The sequence below is a fragment of the Prosopis cineraria genome, unplaced genomic scaffold (assembly GCF_029017545.1).
Source record: "Prosopis cineraria cultivar Desert tree isolate PC_DT_omini unplaced genomic scaffold, ASM2901754v1 PC11, whole genome shotgun sequence".
In the NCBI taxonomy this organism is placed as follows: domain Eukaryota; kingdom Viridiplantae; phylum Streptophyta; class Magnoliopsida; order Fabales; family Fabaceae; genus Prosopis; species Prosopis cineraria.
In genome coordinates, this window is record NW_026555342.1 from 16,608,688 (window position 1) to 16,634,975 (window position 26,288).

The window sequence follows — 26,288 nt, forward strand, 5'->3', positions numbered from 1 at the left end:
CATCAGGGATTTTTTTCATGAAAAAAACTTAAACAAATGGGCACAAAATGTGAAAAAAAAAAAAGTATTTTCAGTGTGAAGCATCCAAAAACGATGATGATCTCTAGTTCAACATGATTATTAGTTTTTTTTTCTTAATTGAAAATAATTAATCATTTATTTTTCATGGTTTTAATTCAATTACAATTCAGTTCTTGAAATTAGATTCGTCCAACTCAGTCCCTAAAACCATTCAATACTTTTTTAAAAGTTTTGAATCAAAAGGATTTAAATCCATATGGCTGGCTACATTAATTCAAGCATTCCATATATTCGGATAACACTAAATTTCTTATTTAAAAAATAATTAATATTATAGCTATGTAAACCGAAAATTATTTTCTTTTAATTTGTCTAATTTAAAAGCAAGAGGGACAATTATTGTTATTGCTATACTGATAAAGGTAGCTCAGTTGTTCACCTTGGATAATTGTCGTTCATGTATAGTTGTGGTGACTGATGAATAGTCTGATCATTTATTTTAATCTATCCAGCCCAATTTACCGGTCTTTATTTGTATTATTTCAATTTTTTCTTTTAAATTATATGTCATCTTCCAAATTTCAAAGGATAATTATTACTTGATTTTTAATTATGCATAATTATTCTTTTATTGAAAGCAATTATATTTGAGATGCACTAAATATTGTAGATATCCCTTCCAAATGTGATTTGAATTTTAATTTATTACGTTATAAGGGATTAATCCCTTTCATTAAACTCAATCTTTGTTGATTAATTATTACTTGTTTTTAATAATACTCTTGTTAGAGAGGGCATCAAATGAAGATGGTTAAGATTTAAAATCGTGTGGCATTAAATGAAAGACAAAACTGAAAATTAAAAGGAAAAATAATTCTTGCTTTTATATATAGATTTTGCTTTTCTTCTTGATTTGTGATTTTTTTTTTGTGCGATAAGTAAATAGGGGCAAATAGTTGCGGCGGAAGTATTATTTTAATTTTTTTTAATATTAATCTCTTTGGATATTTTAAAGTGTTTTAAAGTTGCCGACGAGCTCATTGCCTTTGCGGCAATGGCACCTTCGCATAACGTAAGGTTTAGGATTTGAACCTTATTTTGACACTTGGGTGTGTGAGTTATGTTTAATCAATCACTTTCCCAAAAATAAAGTCTTTTAATGCCACCATTGCTACTTATAACAATCATAAAAATGAAGTTTAAAAATAATGAATGTATCTGATGAATTTTTTTTATAAAAAAAATCCAAACGTGGTTTGAATCTTTGACGTAAGTTCTATTCAAAACAGATTGAATCTAATAGAATAAGTTAATCTCTCATGTTCAACCAAGATTTAAATTCTTGTTAAAAAAAGTATTTACATTTAGTACCCAACCGTATTTCAAACATAATTGTTTGATTTTCAATAAAAAGACACATGTATAAAATAAAAAAAATAGCTTAAGTAACTAAAATATTTTATTTTTTTCAAGAATAATTAACACTATCCAAAATATATAGAACACTTTTATATGCTATGTTTGATTAATATTATAAGACATCTCTAACTACTTAATCTGAACTAAAAAGGAATGGTTAAGTTATTGACCTTATTTAAAAATAAAATAATTTTTTTAGTTTACCCATATTTAAATGAAAATTTTATAAATTTGTATTATATTTTTCCCCCTAGTTAACGGCTTTGAGTAAGAGTAACATTGTAAAAGCTTAATTAATATCCCATCAAGTGAGGTATAATAAGGACAATTTATCTCTTTTAAAAAGTATCTTATAAGAAGGACTAGACATAATACTTCACAAGGATGATAAAAAATAATTAATTGTGATTTGTCATTAAAATGGTAAAAAATATCATTACTTTTCAAGATCACCCCTCCAATTAAAATTACTCTATCTTAATTACATTTAATTTCATTCTTATATAATTTCTTTTTACAATACAATTAATAAAGTCATTTGTGAAAAAAGAATAATTTAATACTATTGAGTTTTACAAAATGTCTATATCTTAAGCTAACATTAGTTTATAAAAAATGTTTTATATTTTGAATTAGAGAAATACAATCTACAAGCTCACCTTATTTTTTCACAAATTATTATTTTTTGTTCTTAATTTTATTTCTTATACTCTTAATGGAAATACAGATGTATATTTAATATTGATTAATAAAAGAAGCCAAAGAAGCAATAACAATAATGAGGCATGTGTGAAAAGAAGTGTGTGAAAAGAAGAAATAGAAATTGGATTGTGTGGGAGCAATCATGGAATTAAGAAGAAAGAGATGGAACCATCAAGTGTCAATGTATAAGATAGCAGAAAAGGATGGAACCCATTGTACATACTTTATGATATTGGCTCTTCACCAACCAGACACTTGTCTCCTTGTGGGCCTCTCATTAATTAATTTATGCATTTCATTATTTGTTGTATATATATGATGCCCACATCACCCCTCTTTCTTTGTTTGTCTTCACCCACTACTTCCCTATCCTTTGAGGGTAAATGACAAATTAGGACTCCTTATCATTTTAAAAATTGAGAATAAATATAAAAAAAATATTTAATTGACAATCATTTTAATTAAGCTTTTGGATTTTTAACTTACCTTATAAATAATTAATTTTATGTGATTTTCAACTTGCATTTGAAATTGGGATAATTTGGTCAAGTATCTCAAAGGACTAATAAAGTCCTTAATTGATATTTTAAAATTTTTGTAATCCTAAATATCCTTGTTCTATTTTTTAAATATAAAAATTAGGCTTCGCTTGCAATAAAAAATATCTTCTGTGAAGTACTGAGAGTTATAGTAAATATTTTTTAACTAAATTGTTAATATATCCTTATTCATTTTATTTGGTCTTAAAATATCACTTTCACTACTTTTGATTCCCTCCTGCATGCTTCCAGCTTTCAAGTTCCATATCACCTTCTCAGAAAACATTGGCCAAATTCATGTGTATGTCTTTCTTATTGTATGCACGGGATCTTCTGCCATCATCAGTGCAGTTTTAAATTATTTTTATCCAATTATAAAAGTTATTTTTCGTCACAACTACGTTGGTTTATTTACATAATTAGATTATTTTTCAAAAAAATATATTTTACCTACAAAGAAGCTGAAAAATACAATATATTATTGACAGGTTATGAGCGGAGTAGCTTATTCATGATTGTGAATTTTTCAAATATAGCCCATATTATATGACTAAACCAATTAAACAGCCCAACATTTATCATATTTTGTATTATGATTGGTTTATTGTATTTGTCAATGATATATTGTTATATATCAATAATAAACCTTTTGTGAGTTTTCAAATTCTTAATAATAAACCAGTTGTATATTAATATAAGCAAGCTATATTCTTACATTTTTAAAAAATTTAATCCTTATTTTCTGGTCACAATATTTTTTTTAGACTAGTGGGCCAATTTATCCTTCATGATTTATGAATAGTGGGACCTTATAATTTTTGTATTTTTTGTTAATTAGCCACTATTAAGGCTACTGATTTTTTTTTAATTATTCCTTCATTCGTGTGACCATATATCAACAAAGTTTTTCACTTACTTGTTTTAATATAACTAACATTTATGAAGAGTAGAGATATATAATAAGATCATAATTAAAAAAAGTAGTACGAAATCTTGTTATTATTTTTTAATAAAAAGATAAATGAATAAAAAAATTAGTCTCCAGGATATAAGTGTGCAATAATTCTCAAGGGATTGGGAGAGTGAAGAGTTTTAAGTTCAGAGAAACATTAAAGGAAACAGAAGCAAAATATTTAGCAATAATATAAATATCTTGCACCAACAGAAGAGAAGATCAGTGATGCTTCAGCAGAATTCAATGAAATAATTTCCTTCGATAGCATTAAAATGTATCACATTTGATTGGAGGCTCCATTCGAAGATATTATTTTAATCCAGGTTAGCATACCTCGAAAACAAAGCAGATTATATTGATGCAACTTGGTTTAGTGCAAGTAGAAAGTTTCCACAGGAAGCTTCGCATGAACTCAAAATTGACAAAAAATATAGCAAGACAGTAGGTATTTCAAGTCGTATTTGAATTTTTTTTATCCTTATGCTCTAAGGCAAGTGAGGATTTCTCAAAAGGAATATATTCTACATCATCCCAAAATTACAATCTTTTGAAGTATTATTATCTCTTTTGTCTGAACCTGACCAAACACAAACTTCTAAAAGATAAAAAACAAAATTGTAAAAACTCCTTGATCACTTTCCTTGAACGACAAATAACCCTTTGTGAAATGCAAGATCTCTTTTTCGCTAAACTAAGTTAAAGAAGATAGTAAGACTTCCAAACTGCATAGTAAATCCAAACTATCTTTATACGATTTAGGATTCGTTTGGTTTTCCTTCATTTCACGTTTAAAAAGTAAAATTTCACTTTTAAAAAGTTAAAAGTTGTTTGGGTAGAATATTTTGCAAGAAAACACATCCTGAAAGTACATTCAAACAGTAGCTGAAAGTGAATTTCTGAAACGTAACTATTTGAAGCTTTTGAAAAGTAAATTTGAAAAGTAGGATGTTATTTGATCATACTATCCTAAGTTTAATCTCTTATTTTTTATTTAAAAAATAGTTAATTCAATAAAAATATAATTATTATTTTAATAATAATAGTTAGGTATCAATTTTTTTAGTATTATAAGTTGAGTAATTAATCATGTTAATTTTTAGCATTAATGTATAATAAAAATTACAAATCTTTATTACCTCTTTTAAAATTACAAATTAAAAAATGTAAATAATTAGAGATTAAATTTTTAGCATTATAGATCAAAATCTATGTTATTTATAATCTTTATTACATTTTTTAAATATTTTGAATATATTACATTTGTATAATAAAAATTATAAATTATTATAAATCAATGTCCTTTTTGGTAATTGTACATTCAAAAGCACATTTCACTATCACAAACCAAACAACTTTCAATGTATTAAACTGATTTTTAAAAAAATATATTCAAATACAAATTTTATTACAACAACTGACTTTTATTAAACTGTCTTTCACCAAATGAACTTTCACTAAATAAATTTTTAATAAATTAAAAATCAAACACACATTTAATGATTGTTGTGATCAGTCAAATAGAAAAATCAATAACCACTATTTCAAAAAAGTGAATAGATGAAGTACCAAATTAGATTGATCTGACATAATAACGGCTCTCAAAAAGATGCGTCAATCATTCTGATTCCACACAAACCAAACACACAATGGGTTAGCGTGTGTTTAGATAGCACATTAATCAATTTTTTCAAGAGAAAAGATCGATTTTGCATGAAATTATCAAACAGCAACTTTTCTCAAAATATCGATTTTTTCAGAAAAATTGATTTTTTTCACAAAGATGAGAATCCAAACCTTTACAGAAGCGCTCGTCAAAAATCTTTAAAAAAATTATAAAAAAAAGTTCAAGAAAAAATTACAAAAAAATTACATAATTTAATAAAAATAAAACTAAACTCTCTTCCCTTTTCTTTCTTTTTTTAATAAAATTCAAACTTTATATTTTTAAAAAATTAATATTTGATATTTAAGAATTAAATTATATAGTAATTTATATAATTAAAATTAATTCTAGATAAATTATCTAAATATTTTCAGTTATGTTAAAATCAATTTTAAAAAAATAGTATCCAAATAGATTGTGTTATAATATAATTAATTATTTTTATAATCTATTATATACAACTGAAATTTAAACGGACACTTAATAATAATAATAATAATAATAATAATAATAATAATAATAATGTCATTATATATTATTATTAAATTTTAATAAAAACGTCTCATTGTCACATGTAAAACGTGTACAAATTAAATGTAATTAACTAGTAGATAGAGTAGTTGAATTCTTCTTAGGTTTAGTTGGTCAAAATTGTCCTGTTATTTTACTTTTACTCGTATTAACAGGAACACAAGGGGAAGGGTAATATGGTAATGACAAAGAGCATAATATGCATATAAATATCATCCCTAGGTATGTCTATTCCCTATGCAAATTACAGATAGGTCCGAATTTCGCACAAGGTTCTTCTGCTCATTCCTTAGTTGCCGCCGTTGATGGAAGCAGAGGATCTTCTGAAACTCTACGATTCTTGCTGGTTCGAGGTTGAAATCTTGAGGAAAGCTCTAGGTTCATCGAAATCAATGAGTTCTGAATCAAACCCAGAATATCAAATTCAAGACAAACAAACCACAGATTCAGCAAAACCTAAGATTACTCGCGTCGAAACCATCCACTCCAGGTCCATGAGCGACTCCATGACGAGCCTCAAGCTCGATTCTCTTTCCCCAGACACTGTTCTTCTTGTTCCCTCTAAGCTTCAAACCATTTTATCAGGAAAAGAAGTCACAGACACGGACCCAGAAATAGATCTCCCAAAACAGAGTACACTGCATCTCGAAGATTTGCCGAACAAGATGAAGAGAGATTTCAGGAGGAGGAAGAACAAGAAGGAGAGAAAGAGCCTGTCTGATCTTGAATTCGAAGAGCTAAAAGGGTTTATGGATCTGGGTTTTGTTTTCTCCGAGGAAGATAAAGACTCCAACTTGGCTTCCATAATTCCGGGATTACAGAGGTTGGGGAAGAAAGATGTTGATGAAGAAGAAGCAGATTTTGATGAGTCTGAAATTTCAAGACCTTATCTCTCAGAAGCATGGGAGTTTCAGGAGAAAAGAAGAGGGACAAAGAGAGAGAATAATCAGAATCAGAACCAAAATCGTAATCGTCTTCTGATGAACTGGAGAGTTCCTTCTAGCAACAATGAAATTGATGTGAAAGATAGTCTAAAATTGTGGGCTCACACGGTTGCTTCTACTGTTAGATGATAAATCTTAATCTCAAGCTCATGATTTGTAATTTTCAGTTCATGTAATATATTTTTCCTGCTTGTTACTTAATTTTGTTGGAGTGTTTCCAACCCAAAAATTCGTAAATTATAACTGTAAGATAAGAGAATTTTCATTTTCATTTAACATTGTAGAATTATTGGTCTTCACTTGCGTGAGGGTAAGTTGTGCCATGGATTTTGATTAGTGCGCATTTTTTTAAAAAATTTTATTTTATAAAGTGATGATATATAAATTATGCAACTTTAGGGCAGTGGAGCCATGTCATAGTAGCATAAAATAGTATTTAAATAATGCATGGGGGTTGGTTTAGCATTAGGATTTAGATTGTTAGTTCTTCACAATACAATAAATCAATTTAAATTTGGCTCCAATAAAAAAAAAAACTTGTATGCAATTAAAAAAAATAGAGAGAATTATAACTAAATCTTGCATAAAAAAAATTAATTATTACAAAATTTACAATACAGTTTAATTTAATTATTAATAAATTTTATAATAATTAATTTTTTTATATAAAACTTTAATGTAACTCTTTCAAAAAAGTATGGCCACATAGGTTTTGTTTGATTTTTGTTATTATTTTTTGTTTTTAAAAATTTTATTGTAAAACGGTTGTTAGAATTGTTTTTTTAAAATAAAGTAAAAAATATGTTTGATTGTATTAATTTAAAAATAATTTTAAAATTAAAAAATTGATGTATAGTGATGATTATTGGCAATTAATGATAGTGACTTATGATAATTATTGATCAAGATAACTATAATTTTTAATAATAAAATTTAATATATTTTAAAAATAAAAAATGAAATGAAAATAGCTTTAAGATGATCCTATTTTTTTATTTTTAAAATAAAAAATAAAAATAGTTTTAAAAAAATTAAATTTAAAATACTCATCCAAACAAGTTTTTTAAATTTTTTTTAAATTTTTATAATAAAAAACTGTTTTTGAAAAGAGAAACCAAACATGCCATCTTATTTAATATAGATACTTTATCCGTTTAAAAATATAAGGTATTTTTTGAGGAGTTGGATGTTAAAAAATATAAAAAATTTTAATCTTTCGAGATATAATCATTCCCTTTTTTCAAAAGTGCCTTTATTGATAATGATTTTATATTTGTTGTAGTGTGTTTAATAAGAATAAATATCAAAAGATAGAGTTAATTTGAAAGTAAGTAACTACTTTATTGGAGAGTGAGATTTAGTTAAAAATATCTTACATTTTTTGGACAGAAGGAGTATATTAATTAGTAATGTTAAATTATAAATAATTAATATAGTTATAAATACTGCTATTTTTTAATATAAATATTTTCTTAATATAAATAGTGTTTTTATTCCTTTCGTTTCATAATAATTAGATAATAAACATTATGATTTATGACATCTTATAATAGGACAATGTCATACGTCGTTTCACATATTATTCATATCTCAATTGGGCTAAATTAATAGAGATAGTTTCCACGTCCACTCATACAACTTGGTTCAATATAAGTTTTTTGGCCTCATATCAACTCAAGCTTGTGTAAGGGTACAAATTCTTATTATTTAAATAATTAAAAGTTTGAATCTCAATACTTGTACTAATCTCAATCTAGATTAGAGCTCTACCATTTTATTCTTAAATCCCTTACTTTCTGCTATTGACAAATATAATGCATTTTTGTAATACAGTTATGGCGAGTCGTTAGCCCATAGTCTAGAAATACACAGTAAACCTTTCAACTTCATGAACATTTGTTTATAGGCTAAATTATGCAAAACTTTCTTAAAATTTAAATCATGTACAAATAACTTTGTTAACTTTTAAAATTTAATAATAACCCTTCTTGAGTTTTCAGGTTTATGCAAATAACCCTTAGCCATTGATTATACACCCCCTTAAAATTTATTTTTGTGTGTATTTAAGCTCCTAAACTTTGACGAAAATACGAATAACCTTCTAAACTTTAAATTATGTGTAGATAATTAATGTATAAAATTAATTATAAAGAGTTATCTACATAAACATAAGAGTTGAGGAGGTTCATTGTAAGGTTTCAAAGATTAAGGAGGTTATGTGTATGTGATTCAAAATTCAGAAAAGTAATGTATACTTTTTCCTTTTTTATATGATATGATTAATTTTTTCAACATTCAAAATATGTTTAAGGAAAAATTATATATAACCTTTGTGAAGCAGACTTATTAACAAATAAGTCTCATGGAATTCAAAAATTGCAAGCGAGTCCCTTAAAACTTGAGTGTAATTTAAAATTAGGATGCAAAGATAATAATGCCCCTATTAAAAATACATTACATCAATCAAATAATTTATAATTATTTCATAAATAATTTACAACTATAATTTTACATATCCAATAGTTAAATTGATCATGCATTACAAGTTTATTGCTAATTGTATACAACTATTTTATTAATAATTTATAACTATCATTTCAACATTTTATAACTATAACTTTACATATTTAATAGTTAAATTGATCATGTGTTATTAATAAAGTTTAACACTAATTGTTTACAATTATATCATAAGTAATTTACACCATTACTTTAATACTTTATTCCCTTTGTTCCAAATTATAAATCACTTTTAGGCTAAATCTCACATACTAATAACTCTTATTAAATACACTTAAAAACCTTATTTTTTCAAAACAAAAACGTAAAATTTCAAAAATATCCTTCATTTAATAATATTAAATGTACACCTAATTAGTATTAAATAGAGAGAGAAAGGGTAGTGTTGGAATAAGTATATTTAATGAAATCTTAATTTTCTCATAGTGTCTTATATTTTAGGACGGTAAATTTCCTCTAAAAGTATCTTATAATTTGAAACGAAAAAGTACGACTACAACTTTAGTTTTTTTAATAGGAGCAGTATTGTCTTTGCATTTTAATTTTAAATTATACTTAAATCCCCAAGGATTTGGCGAGAGTTTTTAAATTTCACAAGATTTATTTATAAATAAGTATACTTCACAGAACTTATACATAATTATCCCTAAGTTTAATTTTTAAAATATTCAAGTATACTTCACAGAACTTATACATAATTATCCCTAATTTTAATTTTTAAAATATTCAAAAATATATTTTTAATTTCAAAATATAGGTTTGCTTAAACTCTAATTATTTTTATTTAATTTGTGGTTGTTTGGTTGTTTTAAACGTTGCATGATGATGATGATGATGATGATGATGATGATGATGATTATAATGATGATGGTGATGGTGCTGACATTATAATAATAATCATCATCATCATTATATTCGTGGTCGTTAAAGATGATGAAAGAAATGGAAAAGGAAAAAAAATAGATGGGACAAAATGTAATAACAGAATTGATGGAATGGTGAAGACAGGCAGAGATGGGAAGGTGATGAAGGATGTGATGGTCCATTTCTTTTGGGATTCTTTCATATTTTTTTTTTAAAAGGAATCCAGAGTCAATTTAAAGTGCATAATATGGTACCTTTTTTTTAAATCTAGAAAAGGCTAGCAGAAAGCTAGAGAGAAACCAAACCTCAATCCCGTGTTTGATTGCCTTGGCTTCCACAATGGTGACTGGTATATGACCCAAATTGCACGTGAAACCTAAAATCCACTTTCCCTCTGAGTCCCTGAGTAATCCTCCAAAGGCCGCACTATTTGTTTTGATTTACAGAAGCATCCACATTTAAGCGTAATGTACCAACAGCAGGAGCAACCCAAGTAGAGTCTTGCAGCTCTGTTTGGGCATCACCCAATAAGTTAAGGTGTTGTAAAACTCTTTCTTCATTCAATTTCAATCTACATGCGCTAATGATGTCCTCAGCATTATGTTGTGTTCCTTCAAAAATTTCCTTGCGTCTTGTTGTCCAGATTAACCAATAAATAGTTCCAAAGATCCTCGTCCAGTTCCAAGTTTGAAAAATTTAGCCTCCTAAGTTTTGGCTTCTGTTCCATTGAAACTAATTTTGCAAGCTGCATGAGAAAAAACTGTTATGAAAAATATTATTAATAATTTTCTCCCATGCTTCTCTCGCTCTTTTACTATCTCTCAGAATGTGTATGACACTCATTACATCCACACTCAAAAGGGCACGAAGCATCTAGAGTAATTCCTCTCTTTGCTCTAATGAGGTTGCTTGGTAGACGCTCATGTAAGACCTGCCATAGGAAGCATTTGATTTTCTTCTATAAAGGCCACTTCCATAAAGGAGACCAAATATGGGATAAACCATTAAATGTACCACTTTCAAGAAAAGAGTATGTAGATTTTACTAAGAACCTACCATCGTTAGTTGGTCGATCTCCACTAGAACCCATTATTCTCCTGACTAGTTGGAGGAGGGAAAGTCAAAATTTTCTCAACAATATTATCAGGAAAATAATATCGATGAGCACAAATATCTGACCCACTTGAACTAGAGTAAAAATCACAAACCTTGGCATGGGCATTTAAAGGAGTAGATCTATTGGCCACATATTCAATTAAAGGTCTTTCCATGAGAGCCCAATGATCCTACCAAAAGCTAGTGGTTTTAACATTGTTAACTTTCTTGCTCACTCGTAGAAGAAAATTATCCCACATTTTAACAATTCTGTTCCAAGTATGAGAAGTAGATCTCTTTTTAACAATTGTCGGAATGATACCTTCACCACATGTATATTTAAATCTCAAGCAGATGACCCAAAGGGCATCAGTATTTGTAAGAAGACCCAAAAACAAAAAAAAAATTCATTAAAAAAGCCTGATTTTGGATTTGCAAATTCTTTATGCCAGCCCCCCATTTCCTTTCTCTAATAGTATCCCAAGAGATAAGATGCATTTTCTTTTGATCCTCTCTATTTCACTGTATTTATCAATCTCCTTTAAAATACCAATAGGGATATGTATGGTTTGCATAAAATAAGATGGGAGTGCAGAAATGACAGAGTTTATGAGCACCGTTCTGCTAGCCATATTCAAAAAAGAGCTTTTTCAAGAAGATAGCCTAGATTTAAGACAAAGCAAAATAAAGGGAAAAACAAAAAGAAGAAAAAGATTAAAAGATGGTGCTTGGCCGTGTGGAAAATATGCCACTCATGTATTTTCCCCCCAATTATCACGATTTAATGATAGTCATCTTGATTTTACCTATTTATTTTGGATCATACTTTTTTCAAAGATAAAATTTAAACATTAAAATGAATAACTTAACTCTATGTTTGGATGCATGTAGGTTTGGATTTGGATTTGAACCAAATTCATTATTTGTGTAATTAAAAATATGTGGATCTAAATCTAAATCCTACCTTAATCCCTTAGTAATTTCAACACCCTTTTAAAACCTTATTATTTCAAATTTCAATTGAAGCTTCTCTCTTCTTTCGCATTCATTCATTGACTTTGCTACCTTTTCAACTTTGATATTGCTGCCTTTGGCCAATATCTATCAGGACCGCAAGCAACAATTAAGACTAGAATGCTGGTGCTGATCGGGATCAGACCATAGACATCAACATCAACTAGGATTGGAATATCGGTACTGACTGGGACTGGACCATCGACGTCAATCGGGACTTGATAGCTAACATTGATAGGGACGAGACTGCTGGTACCAATCGAGATTGGACGTCCAACTTTGACCTGGATCACAAGGATGGCACTAGTAAGAATTGAACTGTTAGTGTTGATTGGGATAGGGAAGCCGACATTAGCCTGGACCAAAATGTTAACCTAAATCAGGACTCGACAGCTGGGGTGAACCAGACCAAACTATCAGCTATGATCGGGACTGGATGGCTAGCACTTACATGGACTGGACCGTCGGCAACTACCTAGACCAAATCGTTGGCTCCAATTGGCATTGAATAGCTAGGGTAGACTAGGACAATATGTCTAGTGTTGATTAGGATCGAATTGTTGATGATAACCTAAATCGAACTGCCAACCTCAACTAAGCCCATCCTCCTCCGCCGCATGATGCCAACTTGCCATTATTATCATCATTCTATGTCGACCCAATGCTATCATCCAATTTCAAACAACTACTACTATCTGGTGCTGGTCTATTGCATCCAACTTGTGGCAATTCACCACTATTGTTGCTGTCTAGGACCGATCTATGATCACCATCTTCAATCTGTCTACCTTTATCGTCTGATGCTAAATGCCACTGTTAACAAGGAATGTTCTGGTATCATTGTCTATGTAAGGTCTCCCTTACTTGATCACATTTAACTCCATAATCAAGGTAATTAAGGGATTAACCCTCAAAGGATTACCAAAGTTGTAAAATTACAAAAGTGAACAATTCTTAAATCAATACATTGGGATCCCAAAATTTCAACATTAATAATCTATCAAACTTAATAGGCTTAAATCAAATTTTTAAAATGATGCGAAAGCTTGGAAATCATTAGAGACCTAAAACTTTGAGATTTAAAATTCAAAATTGTGTTTTGTATAGAAAACGACCAATGCGCTATAGCTCACTCACCTCTGTGCCATGAGCCACTGCATGAGGCATCATGCACCGCGGCGTATTGCACAAATTTGATAGATATCAGCTGCCAAAATAACAACATAAGGAGCAAACTTCAAACACATCCTAAATCTCCATCCGACATTCGATTGAGGTGATTTTAGTGTCAACACAGAGCTTTCTCCTAGCTCTAGCTAATAACTCAACTTTCATACTCAAATTTATTTTTCACAAAAAGTGGGATATCAAAACCTCTTTTCACCACTTTTTATATGAAACACACAACTTTGGTGTTCCAACTTAACTACAAGTGCCAAAAGCTTACACCGACTCTCCGACCACACTTATTAGATTCTAGAGAACCCGTGCAATGCACCATCACAACTAAAAAAACATATCCTAAATTCACTGCCCAACCCCAATTTTCACAAAATATAAGGGGAAAATTCATGCACAAAACCATCATTTTCATTTCAATTCATTCAAAACACACATGCTTCTACTTGCACAAGTATTTTAGCCCTATCCATATGTTTACAACCAGAACTCACAGCCCAGGGAACAAAATACACAAGTTGTATGCTTCAATAATGCATGTAGTACAAAATAACATATGAAACCTAGTTGGCAATTGTATCAACATTTACACACATAAAACAAGGAGGGGTATACAAAAGAATTACTCTATAAATCCTATGCCTTAGTGTATTTCCCTCAACTTGGATTCGATGAGTTAGGCCTTGAAAATATTGAGAATTGAGAGGTAAGTACAATCACTCAGTAACTAAATTTTACTTAATCTATACAATTGCATATTAATTGTAAACAGATGTAAATAGGCAAAAACACACCATCACAGCACATATAATGAACTTGGCCTTGGTTAATAATACTATCAATTATATCATCAAGCCCAAAACACATATAATCATATTAATTTACAATGCACAATACAGGGTTGCAATAATACCAATCATGTGCCCCTAACACATGCTGGATCACAATTCTAACAACCATGTGGCCAGATTTATATGCATGATCAAATGCCAACCTTATACCTCATGTTACCTTTAATATGAAATCGGTGGCTATCTAGTGGTTACGTCCTTCACGGACTAACCTAGCCTTTTACTTGTGAGGAGCTAATGAGACAGGGTTAACTCACTCACTTATATAATTCAATTTCTCCCAATACTAATAACCATAGGGTGTTGTATCCCTAATCTAGCCTCCTCATGAACTAGTAGAAAACTAGTTAGGTTTGAATCCCTTATTGAACAAGTGGGACATTTTTGAATTAATCATAGGACACGAGCTACCTCTTAATTCTAATAGTCAGTGCCAAGGCAAGTTCTTAATTCTAACAGTCACTGCCAATACCACGTGGATTTAACCATGTACTCCTCTTCTTAGGCGAACTTTCGCCAATGATCATGCAATGTATGTATAACACATATTCGTGCAATTCAATCATCAACCATATACCATGGATTTACATATCCATAATCACATACTCACTCACTCCACATGCCAAATACTATACTATCATCAATTTCACATTAGCAAACCATTAATTAAAATCATTGCTCACTAAATACAAACCTATATAAGGTTCGCCATTTTTCTAAAATCTTTTCTCACCAATTAATCAATTCATCACCATTTCAAACATGCCCAATTTGCATCAAAATTTAGAAATATAAATCACATCTCAATTTAACTATTTCAATAAACAAACAATTAATATTCAACTATATAAATTAGGTTTCTCCCATTTACCTCAAACCTCTGAAAGGTTAAAGGTTTACCCCTCATAATAACAACTTCCAAAGCTTTTCACAAGCTTGAATGGTGCTAAAACGAATCATACTACAATCATACACAAGGGTATTGTCATTATCCCATTTTTGAGGATTTACCAACATCAATCTCCACATATCTATTCTATCAATCTTATAAATCACTATCCATTTATACCTAATAAGTTCACTAGGTTCTATTAATGTACATTATCATTAATTGATCTTCAAACCACCATTAATGAGCCTCAACTCTCTAACAATCATATTAATGGCAATTTTTGCATAATAACAACTCACCCTAACTAACTCTTAATAAAATCATCAACATAGGGTTTATCTACCACAAACAATTGCTAATATATACATTTTAACCAATGGGTTCAGACTCATAACTCCTATGGGCTGAAAATCAACTTCCCAACTCAAACCCTAACTTAAATCTTTATAAATGTGGGGGAGAAAGGAAGATGATAGCATAATATACTTACATTAAGTGTTTGGGAGCTTTAAACTATCCTTAAAGATCACAATGCATGTGCCGTAGCAGAGCTTAGTTGTGTTCTTCATTGCTAAATCTTTCTCCTTTCTGTTCTTGCACACAAAGCACAAATAAATTTAATCAAGATTTTGGCCGTACGCCATGGAGCACGCTACCCTCCACCACGGCACATGGCACAAAGAGGCCTATTGCATTTAAATCTGCCTCTATGCGTCGTAGAGGATTGACCACACGTCGTGGCATGTGACACAAAGGGCTTCACCTTACTTTTTCTTCCTCTTCCTTGCCCGGGGTGGCCCGCCATTGATTCGAGCCCATTTTTAGGACTGAAATCACATTTAATTACACAAATTAGGCTCTTCTAATCACACACCTCATTATTTCATTAATCACACTCATTAGGTTAACTAATCATGCTTAATTTTCTCAGATGTTAAAATCTAGGTCCAATTCATAGTCGTTAGGCTATTGTAATTGTCCTATGCTAATACTTAGACATTGTTTAGGATTAGATCACTGATGTCAACTAGGACCGGACTGCCACTACTGATCAAGATTGGACCACTTATGTCTTTCGTGTTTGGACAACCAGAGTCAATTGAGACATAATCTCCATCCCTAATTGGGACCAAACTATCAACTTTAACTAGGATTGGATCGCCAACATCGTTAGAGTTGCCTTTAAATTCAAGCATAAAATTTGAAATTTGATATTTTATTTAAGATCCAAACAAAGTATTTTAATATTATAAATTAAAATTTTTTATATCATCCAAATAAACAATGTAGAATCTATAAATTTCAAATGTGCAACTTCAAGTATGAGATTTCAAATCTAAATTTTTAACTCAAATTCACCCATCTGAATGCAACCTAAAGGAATTAGGCTAAAGAGATTTTTTATGATCTATATAGACTAGGAATTTGACCGGACCACTTGAGGGAGTCGAAGAAAACAAGAACCCTGGTGCATGTCTTTGAAAAGAATATAACAAATTTGTCCTTTTAAAAGAGTTGATTTGGTTTTAAAATTAAAAAAATAAAAATGTAAGTGATTAAATTGAGAAAATCGAAACACCAAATTCTTTCATGTCACCACCATTAGTATAAAAAAAGAAAAGAAATCAAATTATCAAAAAAGAAAACGGCAACTGAATCCAAGATCATATAATACTCGGAAAAGATATGGTTGTTTCTTATCTTGGAAAGTGCTTCCTCGTCATTGAAAGAAGGAACTTTTCTCCCCTCTCAATTGATCAACTTCAATCTATTTACAGGGAAGTTATTACCAAGAAAGAAATTAAAAATGTTGCTTTTGATATTGGTGTTTTTAAATACTTGATAGTCTTAATGCTGTCTTCTGTCTTCATTTAAATTTATTGAGATGGCCTTAAAGATAGGATAACATATTCCAATTAGTCACGAAAGTTCTTAAGGATCTTGAGATAAATGATACATCTATCATCATTATTCCCAAAAAATGACCATCGTGTTTATGTGAGAGACTTTAATTTAGTCCTATCTCTTCCAATGTGAGCGAGAAAATCATCAACCAAACTTCTCTTCAACCATATCAAAGTCTGTACGAAGTATTTGATTGATGCAATAAACAATGTAACTATACATAAAGAAGGAAGAGTAGTGATAATAGTTATATTGGAATAGTTCAAGTAGCATATAGGTATACAGGTTTATAAATGTTTACTAACTCATTGGTCTTGAATGTTTCCTCTGCCAACAGCACAATCTGAGAAACCTAAACCAAATAGAGACCAACATCAAAGGTTCTTAACGTAATCATTTGGGGAAGAGTTGTTCAGGCTCATCGGAGGTAGCGACTTTATTTGAGTTGGTTACTTTGTTTTTTTTTTTTTGGTTACTCACATGTATTCTTTTAATTTATTGAAAGTAATCTTGTTTAAGTGAGATACTGTCATGTACTACATATAAATATTTCTCTCAGTGGAGATTTCAAATTTTAATTTTCCACACTATGATTGACTAGTCTCTTTTACTAAACTTTATTCCGTTAGTATTTAACTTGGTCACTTTTTTCTAACTTTGTTGCCTTTTTTCAAGTTGACTTGCTAGATATAAAAACAATCGATTTAAAAAGCTAAAACCTTTTAAAAGGTTTTTTTTAGATCAATTATAATCACAATTGATTTAAGATACAGATGCTAAAAAGAGTTTTATTATTTTTGCTTTAATATGATTGTGTGCTTCCAATTTGCTTGATCGTTTCGCATAGAACTAGTGCGGTTAACATCTTTGAAGACGAAGTGACAAACTTAATTTTAACAGGGAGATTGACTGTTAGCTAAGTCCCAGAAGTTTAAATTAATGATAGCTAAGTTCCAAAAAATTTCAAAAAAAGTTATAAATTTGATTCATAATTGCAAATTCAATGGTTTCAATTGTAAATATATATTTAAGTATCAAATATAACTCTTAAATTATAACAAAAATTTTTATTTATAATTATTTAAATTGATATTTATAACTTATTTTTTAAAAAATGTTGTCACAAATCCAATTATCATTAATTCAAACTTTTAGGACCTAACTGTCAGTTTCTCATTTTAATACTTTGAACTTTCTTCATAATTAAACAAAAAAAATGCATAGAGATGAGGAATAAATTAAAGATTAAGCAGTTATAAAGAACAATGGAATATGTATGGTGCAACGATGTTTACCAACCATATTTGCGGCTAATGATTATTCTAATAATCCAAATATTACAATATATTCAGGCATAACCTCTACGTAAATGTGTGTTTATTTATTTTAATTATTTAGGGACATTAAATTGCACTTACTGTCTCTCTCTCTTTTAGTCATAACACGTAAAAGTTAATTAAAAATTACATTCAAGCATAATATATATACATGCATGCATGTTTATATTGTTAATTAAGAATAGTACTCGATCGTATATATTATGTCTTTTTTGTATTCGTGACAAATAAAAAGTTAAAAGATATTTAGATTTGATATTCTCTCTATCGTGACTCACAATTGTGAATGCATTCAATTTAAAAAATACAACTTTTAGTCTTTGAATTTATTCTTAATTATGGATTAGTTCTTAAATTTTTATTTTAAACAACTCTTATGTAATGTTTGGTAGGTTAAAAAAATCTTTTTAGAAAAAAATAAAAAAATATTTATCTCATTTTCTTTCTGATACATTTGTTATTTCACATTTTATTTTTCAAATAATATTTTCATATGCCAAATTTTATCTTAATCTTTGTAGTTTCATAACTCAAAACAACTTAATTCTTGTAGTTTTCAAATTCAGTACAATTCAATCTTTTTAATTTTAATCGGGTTAAATGAAAAATTTGTCCTCAAATTATATAGCCCATACTGTTAATAAATATTAAATTTGACCATTGGATAACAAAAAAAAAATTATAGAAAGTGATCAAGAAAATTTTGTGGTCCTTTTTTATATTTTTTTTCTAATTTTGAATCCTTTTTCATAATTTTCTTTGTCCTTTTATGTAATTTTTTAGGTCTTTTTTTATTATTTTTTAGTAAACTAATTTTTAAAGTTAATTTTATTAACGGTAATGTCAATATTGCACTATTTTTAAAAATTAAAAAGGAACATTATACCAAAAATATATTTAGGATTTCATACGCTCCTAAAACTACAATTAAAGAGTGAAATTATCCATTTAACCAATTTTAATTTTTCCACTATTTTCTTTATCTTTCATGCTCAAATAAAAATGTTAAATAAATAACAATCATCTTATTATGATTCTTTGGGTAGGAAAAAGAAAACTTCTGTTATGTTTTTTTAATTAAAACAAGCGAGTACTAACGACCTTCTAAGAAAAAAAAATCTTATTCAAATCACACAATTCGCATTTTAAATTTTTAACAAGTAACATTTTGAGAGAATATTGATGAAGGATCACTAAAATGATTTAATATCAAACAAAGATTTGGACAGATCGGACACTTGATAAAATTTACACTTTTACTTATCAATTGTTAATGCTTATTTGTTACAAGTCTTTATTTAATATTAAATCATTTTAGAGGTCTTTCAATAATATTCTCCCTAACATTTTTAGTCCATAGAACGAGTGCTATCATATTTTCTTACTTTCATCTTTACTTTCAATTTTATTGGATATTATTGTGTTTAACATGAAATTTTAAATTCACCAATAATTAAAACATTTATTTCAAATATCATGATTAGACTTTATCATTAATTTTAAAATTGTACAATGAATTAACACATGGACTCGGACTCTTATACTTCCTTTATTCATTTAACATATGGTCACATGAGGTAACAAAAAGATACTAAATCTATTTTTCATTAATGCTCACATATATTCATCTCTTTTTGACTTGAGTGCATCCCTATGATCTAAATACAAGCATGTAAATTTGATATCTCAACATTAAGGACAATATTGTAAAATTAAATTTAACATTTGTATATTGCCCTCAAACACTCCAATACTTGATAAGAATATTTTTTTATATTTATTTTATGGGAAGAAAATTATGGAAGAAAGAAATAGAAAGGAAAATTTTTAAAATAATCAGATTTTACTATTTTTAAAATTTTTCTTTTATAACGCTATTTTTTCACATTTTTTTCCCATCCAAATGTGTGACTTCTTGATGATTTCATTGAGCTACATGTCAGGGGGAAACAATTCATCAATTTTTTAAACAAACTTAAATACAGAAATTCTTTAAATACACAAATTAAAGATAAAACTTCTAATTCAAAGATTTTTGGCCATTTCCGCTTCGATTATTGTTCAATGAGTGACAATAGCTTCAGGCACCCTCTATATACATGCATGTTTATTTATTTTAATTATTCAGAGACGATATCGATGAACCATATTTATTAGTTCTCTCTTTTATTGCTTCACAAAATATATATAAAAGTTAATCCAAAATTTATATCCAAAGTAAATAAGCATATATACATGCATACTTATATTAAGTAACAACACTGAACCTATTTATGGTGTTTCTCCCATTTTTTATTCACAGCATAAAAGAAACAATAAGAAAATATTTGGGCTTGATATTGTTCTGCATGCAGTAATGCTTAAGCAAAAATGTAAAATAAAACTGAATCATATTCTATTACATTTATAAGAAAAATAAAATTATCCAAATCTTACAAGTGACATTCTAATTTTTTAACAAGTATAACGGTTTTAATTAATAACAATTGGTGCTATCCTATTTTTTAAATTTTATTTTAATTTTTTATATATTAGATGGGACTTTTACATATATTTTCTATTTTGAACCATCACCTTAACTTACATTTTATGTTTTAAATATCATTAATATAAATTAAATGATACATTCTGAAAACGCTGACCTTAAAATGTTGTCTATTTCTTTTTTTGTTAAAAAAAAACTTTGTTAGCATGTCTATTCGTTTTTCTTTTCTTTTCTTTTTCTTTTTGCGTCAACCCCAAGCACGTCTATTCTTGTCTCTATAAATTTTGCATTTACATTTTTTCAGGTTCTGTACATATCTTGTATATTTTTTATTATAGTTAAATTATTTCAACACTGAGAAATTATCCTCCATTATATTTATTTTTTATTTTTAAATTTATCATTTAATTATTTAATTGGTGAAATTAAAACTTTATCATTAATTTAGAAAAATTGTATAATAATAAAACTGAATAATCGGTAATATTTTAATTTGTTACAAATAATTAAAAATAAAAATAAAATATATTACTAGTATTAGATAAAATTTAAAAAAACTGATTCAAATTTTAAATTTTACATAATTATACTTATGAATTTATTTATTGAAATATACATATCATTTTAAATATATGTCTCTCACAAATATTTTTATTTTCCTACAATATTAACCTTTTATTATACAAATAATTTTCGTGTAATTAATTCTTGATATCGATATTAAAATCATCTATTAACTTCATAGTAAATAATATATCTAATGGGACTCATTTCTTATAATATACATAGCGCCTAACTTTTTTTCTATTATGAATAGTAATTCAGCCTCCATGGACTCCTTATCCTTTTTTTGCTCATTTTGTACATGCTCAAATGAGGTAACAGGACCCAGGTTCATTTCATTTTAATTAGAGGGCTACTACATGACCAAAATGCAAATAAGTGTAGCGGTGTGATGGTTGACCCCTTTTTTTATTATTATTATTTTTCAACATTAAGGGCAATATAGTAAAATTCAACATTACCAGATATATATATATATATATATATATTTCTTCCAACATTCATATTTTGAAGAGTGATATTTTTTATGTGCTTATCTAGCATTCTTGAGCTACATAATAGCTTGTCTCTTCGTCGTCAACGTAACGTAACGATTAAAGTTGAGGACATTCTTGAGCTATATGACTCTTTCTGGTTCGAGCATTCAATCATGAAAGGAATGGAGCATTCATCAAGTCATCATGCAACAAACCTAGATCAACAATTGATTCAAGAGGAACCTTCTGATTTGAAGATTTTGGCCATTCCAGCCATGGATTCTAGGTCAATGAGTGATAATAGCTTCAAGCTACTTGAGTCATTCTCACCAGTCTCTGTTCTTCCGGATCATTCATCTCATCCATTTTCAACGAAGAAGAAGGATTTAACAGAAGATTCAAGCCTCATCATGATGTTACCAAAGAGGAAGAGGTCAATTAGAAAGATGAGAAAGCCCAAGAGCTTACCAGAACTTGAAATGGAAGAAGTTGAAGGGTTCACAGATCTGGGTTTTGTTTTCACAGAAGCAGATAGTAACTCGAGCTTGGCTTCGATCATTCCTGGGTTGAAGAGGTTGGGGAAGGAAAAGGAAGATGATGAGGTTGACGAGTCATCGATTCATCAGAGACCTTATCTTTCTGAAACGTGGAAGTTCCTGGAGAGGAAGAAGAAACTAGAGGAGCCATTATTGAATTGGAGACTTCCAGAGGATACTAGAAACGAAGCAATCATGAAAGATAATCTGAAATCGTGGGCTCAAACTGTTGCTTCACTTTTTAATTAATTAGATGATGAAATGAATAATTCTGTGGGTTTTTTGGTAAGATTTGTGGCTTTTCAATTGAGAGAACAACTTGTGTGGAAGAAGCAAGAAGCCACCGGAAGAAACAGAAATGACGCTTTCTCTATTTGCTTTCTCATCAACTTTGTTACGTTTTCTGTGGAACAGGATTTTGTACTGTTGTCTAATTATTTAGTTCAAATTGAATTACTCTCGTTGATTTTAAATTAATTAAGATTTTTTATATTATTTTTATCAAATATCATTTATTACTTGAAATATGAAAATATTTTAATTTGTAGCGAAAAATAAAAATTTAATTTAAATAAGTACTTACAATATCATAATTTAAATATATAGTTCACATCAAATTTTGATGATAATTCAAAAGATATATATCTATGTGTGTGAGCGTGGAGTAAATGACTAAAACAGTGTAAGAGTAAAAAGAAACGAAGACAACTCAAATGATAAAGATGGAATGAGACGTAAGAAGTTAAATATTCAAACTCTAGTAAAGTATTTAAGAAAAAAAGATAAAAGGAACAAAAAATGTGATCATGAAATTGGTAAATATATGTTATAATCATAGGAGAAATTTTTAATATAATTCATTTAATAAAATTATATCAATTCAATCAAATAAAATCTTACATGCCATTATTTTAATAAATTTATTCTTTACAAGAGAATGCCTATTTTGTTTCATAGATAAAAATAATAAAAAATAATTTCCATTAAGTAATCTTAAATAAGTAACAGAAACAAAAATATATAACAGGCTTTATATTTATGTCTTATTCTTTTTTTTGGAATAATGACAGTGAAGTTCCAAAAGGATGAGTTAATGATAGTTAAATCTTAAATAAAATTTTTTGTAAAATAAATTATAAATATCAATTCAAATAGTTATAAACAAGAATCTGAATTGCAAATTAATTGTTATATTGAGAATTTAAATATCGTATTTGCAATTGAAACTTTTAAATTTATATAAGTTTGAATTGATATTTATAATTAATTTTTTAAAAAAAATTGTTGGAAACCTAACTGTCATTATTTTTTATTTGGGACTTAACTATTATTTTCCTTTTTTTTAAAATGTGAAAACAATTCGGATTGATGGCCAAAAAATTTCCGACAGCAAACAAGACTTAAAATAATAAAAAGATTTATTTTTATTTTTGGATAACAATCTTATTTTGAGACGTTGACTTATATTTTAATCTTGTATGGTTTTTAGAAGTTGGTCATTCAACTACTCAATTACTTGGCGTGCTTTGTTTATCCCATCCTGTTTAAAATCAAATAGACGAATAATATCAAGGAAAGTATGAGGTTATGCTTGACATTGACTTTATTAATATAAAAGCATTACACAAGCATCAATAATTATTTAATATATATTATATAAACTAGATATAGATCCTTTGTAGTTTGTACATTGACCGAGTCTAATTGATTTATAACAAATAGCTCTAATAATTAATTAGTTACAAATCAATTTGACTTCGTTGCAGGAGCATATATTCTCTTGTTAATTTCTACAATTAGATTAATTCTCTAAAATTAAAAAAGTATTTTCTTTCTCAAACTACTGAATTATGTGCTGGTTATTGAACTGATTAAGGTTCTAATTGTAGGGTTCATGGTCTAAACCGTCATTAAAATCTTGGTCGTAATTTTTTAAACCTAAAACGATGTCATTTTACGCTTAGCAAAGTGAGGCAAAAAATAAATAAAATCCAATCTGTTGACATGTTATAAACTCTTGACCAGATAGATTGTTTACTGGTTTGATCAGTTAACTCAAGTTGAATTTTAATATCGTGTTCTTTCTCTCTTGTTTAGGGAGACATACAAATATTTGTAGTGATCAAATGTGGAGAAGCCTATTGATCCTAGACAATGAATTGGGGGGGCCCAAAAAAAAAATCCCAAACACATGAAAAGCTCTTCTTCTCTTTTTAATTAAAGGGAGATTTGACAATTAAATTATAGGTTTAATGATGTTTGAAACTCTAAACTTGTTTTTAGTATAATATTCTTCTTCAACTTTTAAAAATAATATAATATCACTTCTATATTTAAAAAAAATTAATTTTAATTACTAATTGACTAGAAAATAACCAAAAAAAAATTAAAAAAACAAAGAAAATTACAAAAAAAAACTCAAAAATTAAAAATATGGACCAAAAAAATTACAGAAAAGAATCAAAAAAAATTTTACAGGTTTTTTTTTAAATTTTTTTTTAATCAATTAATAGTCAAAATTAACTTTTATTAATGATAAAAGAAACATTGCACCATTTTTAAAAGTTAAAGAGAAATATTACATTAAAAATAAATTTAGGATTCCAAACGCTTATGAATTCATGGTTTAGAGATCAAATTGTTATTTAACTTTTTTGTTTTATAGACATCTTTTAAGTTTTAGTTATTGAAGTATCATAGGAAGAAATAATTTGTATAAAACAAAATTAAAAGTGCATTGATTATACACACAGAGAGACATACTATTGTTTAGGTGCTTGTCATTGTCGAAAACGAAAAGCAGACTAACAATTACATTTCTTCAAATGAGGCTGATAATTATATATTCGTGGTACCGTGTTGAACTTTCTAAAATTTTTTTAAAGTATCCTGTAGAAAATTATTTTTCATAAAATAAAGTGTTAAAACATATAATAAAGGTGCACGGGTGTGCTATTTTGTTTGTATATGGCTGAAAATTTCCCACTTTGATTATGACAAGCCAGGGCTATTTGTAAATGTTGTATGCGATTGATTAATCTTCTTCTTTTTGGTTAAAAATTTCAGAAAACTCACCGGAATGTGACGTTAGATGAGCTATAGTTTTAAGTGAGTTTTACATATTTAAATAAAAAAGGTTAAATAGTAAAAATATTTTGAAATTTTTTTTCCAAATGCGCTTGACATTCTAAACTTTTTTTAAAGTATTTTTGTCTCAAGTTTCAAAAATAGCACATTTTTATCCTATCGTTAAAAATCAGAGACGTTGATCATTAACTAAAGTTTGACCCAGATATTTTACAATTTTGCCCTCCTTCATTTCTGCATTTTTGGGTCTTCGTTTTCAATTGTTAGGAGAAGAAAAGTTAAAAAATTTACTGGATAACGAAATCAGAGACTAAACACAAAAGGAAGAAAGAAATAAATATAGAAATATCTTTAGTCAAACTTTAGTTTAATAGTCAATATTTATAATTTTTAATGGTAAGGCAAAAATGTACCCTTTTTGAAATTTCCGGAGCAAAAATACTGCAAAAAAAGTTTAAAATGTTAAGTGTCTGTTGCAAAAATTTTTAGGGCATTTTTGCCTTTTAGCCCCTGAATAAAATGGATCATGACGCTTGATCTTTTTGTTTCCCATTAAACTAAAATCTTCAAATCATTCTGTTTTATCAGACAATCCTCTAGTTTGGTGACTGGGAAACCTGATTTTACTATTTCTTAATAGACTAAAATATGTTTTCTCTATTTTTTTTTTTCAAATTCATATAAATATTCAAGATCTTTATAAAACTAT

The 26,288-nt window shown here is 28.2% G+C and overlaps 2 protein-coding genes across 2 annotated transcripts; both read left to right on the top strand.

The window, feature by feature from the left end:
• Positions 1–6,064: 6,064 nt before the first annotated feature.
• On the top strand, positions 6,065–7,075 carry LOC129286928 (uncharacterized). The gene has a single exon (XM_054923033.1). The coding sequence runs from the start codon at positions 6,136–6,138 to the stop codon at positions 6,901–6,903; it is 768 nt and encodes a 255-aa protein (XP_054779008.1). The 5' UTR covers positions 6,065–6,135; the 3' UTR covers positions 6,904–7,075.
• A 14,973-nt stretch (positions 7,076–22,048) lies between these two features.
• On the top strand, positions 22,049–22,891 carry LOC129285117 (uncharacterized). Its single transcript, XM_054920676.1, has one exon. The coding sequence runs from the start codon at positions 22,130–22,132 to the stop codon at positions 22,739–22,741; it is 612 nt and encodes a 203-aa protein (XP_054776651.1). The 5' UTR covers positions 22,049–22,129; the 3' UTR covers positions 22,742–22,891.
• Positions 22,892–26,288: the final 3,397 nt, after the last annotated feature.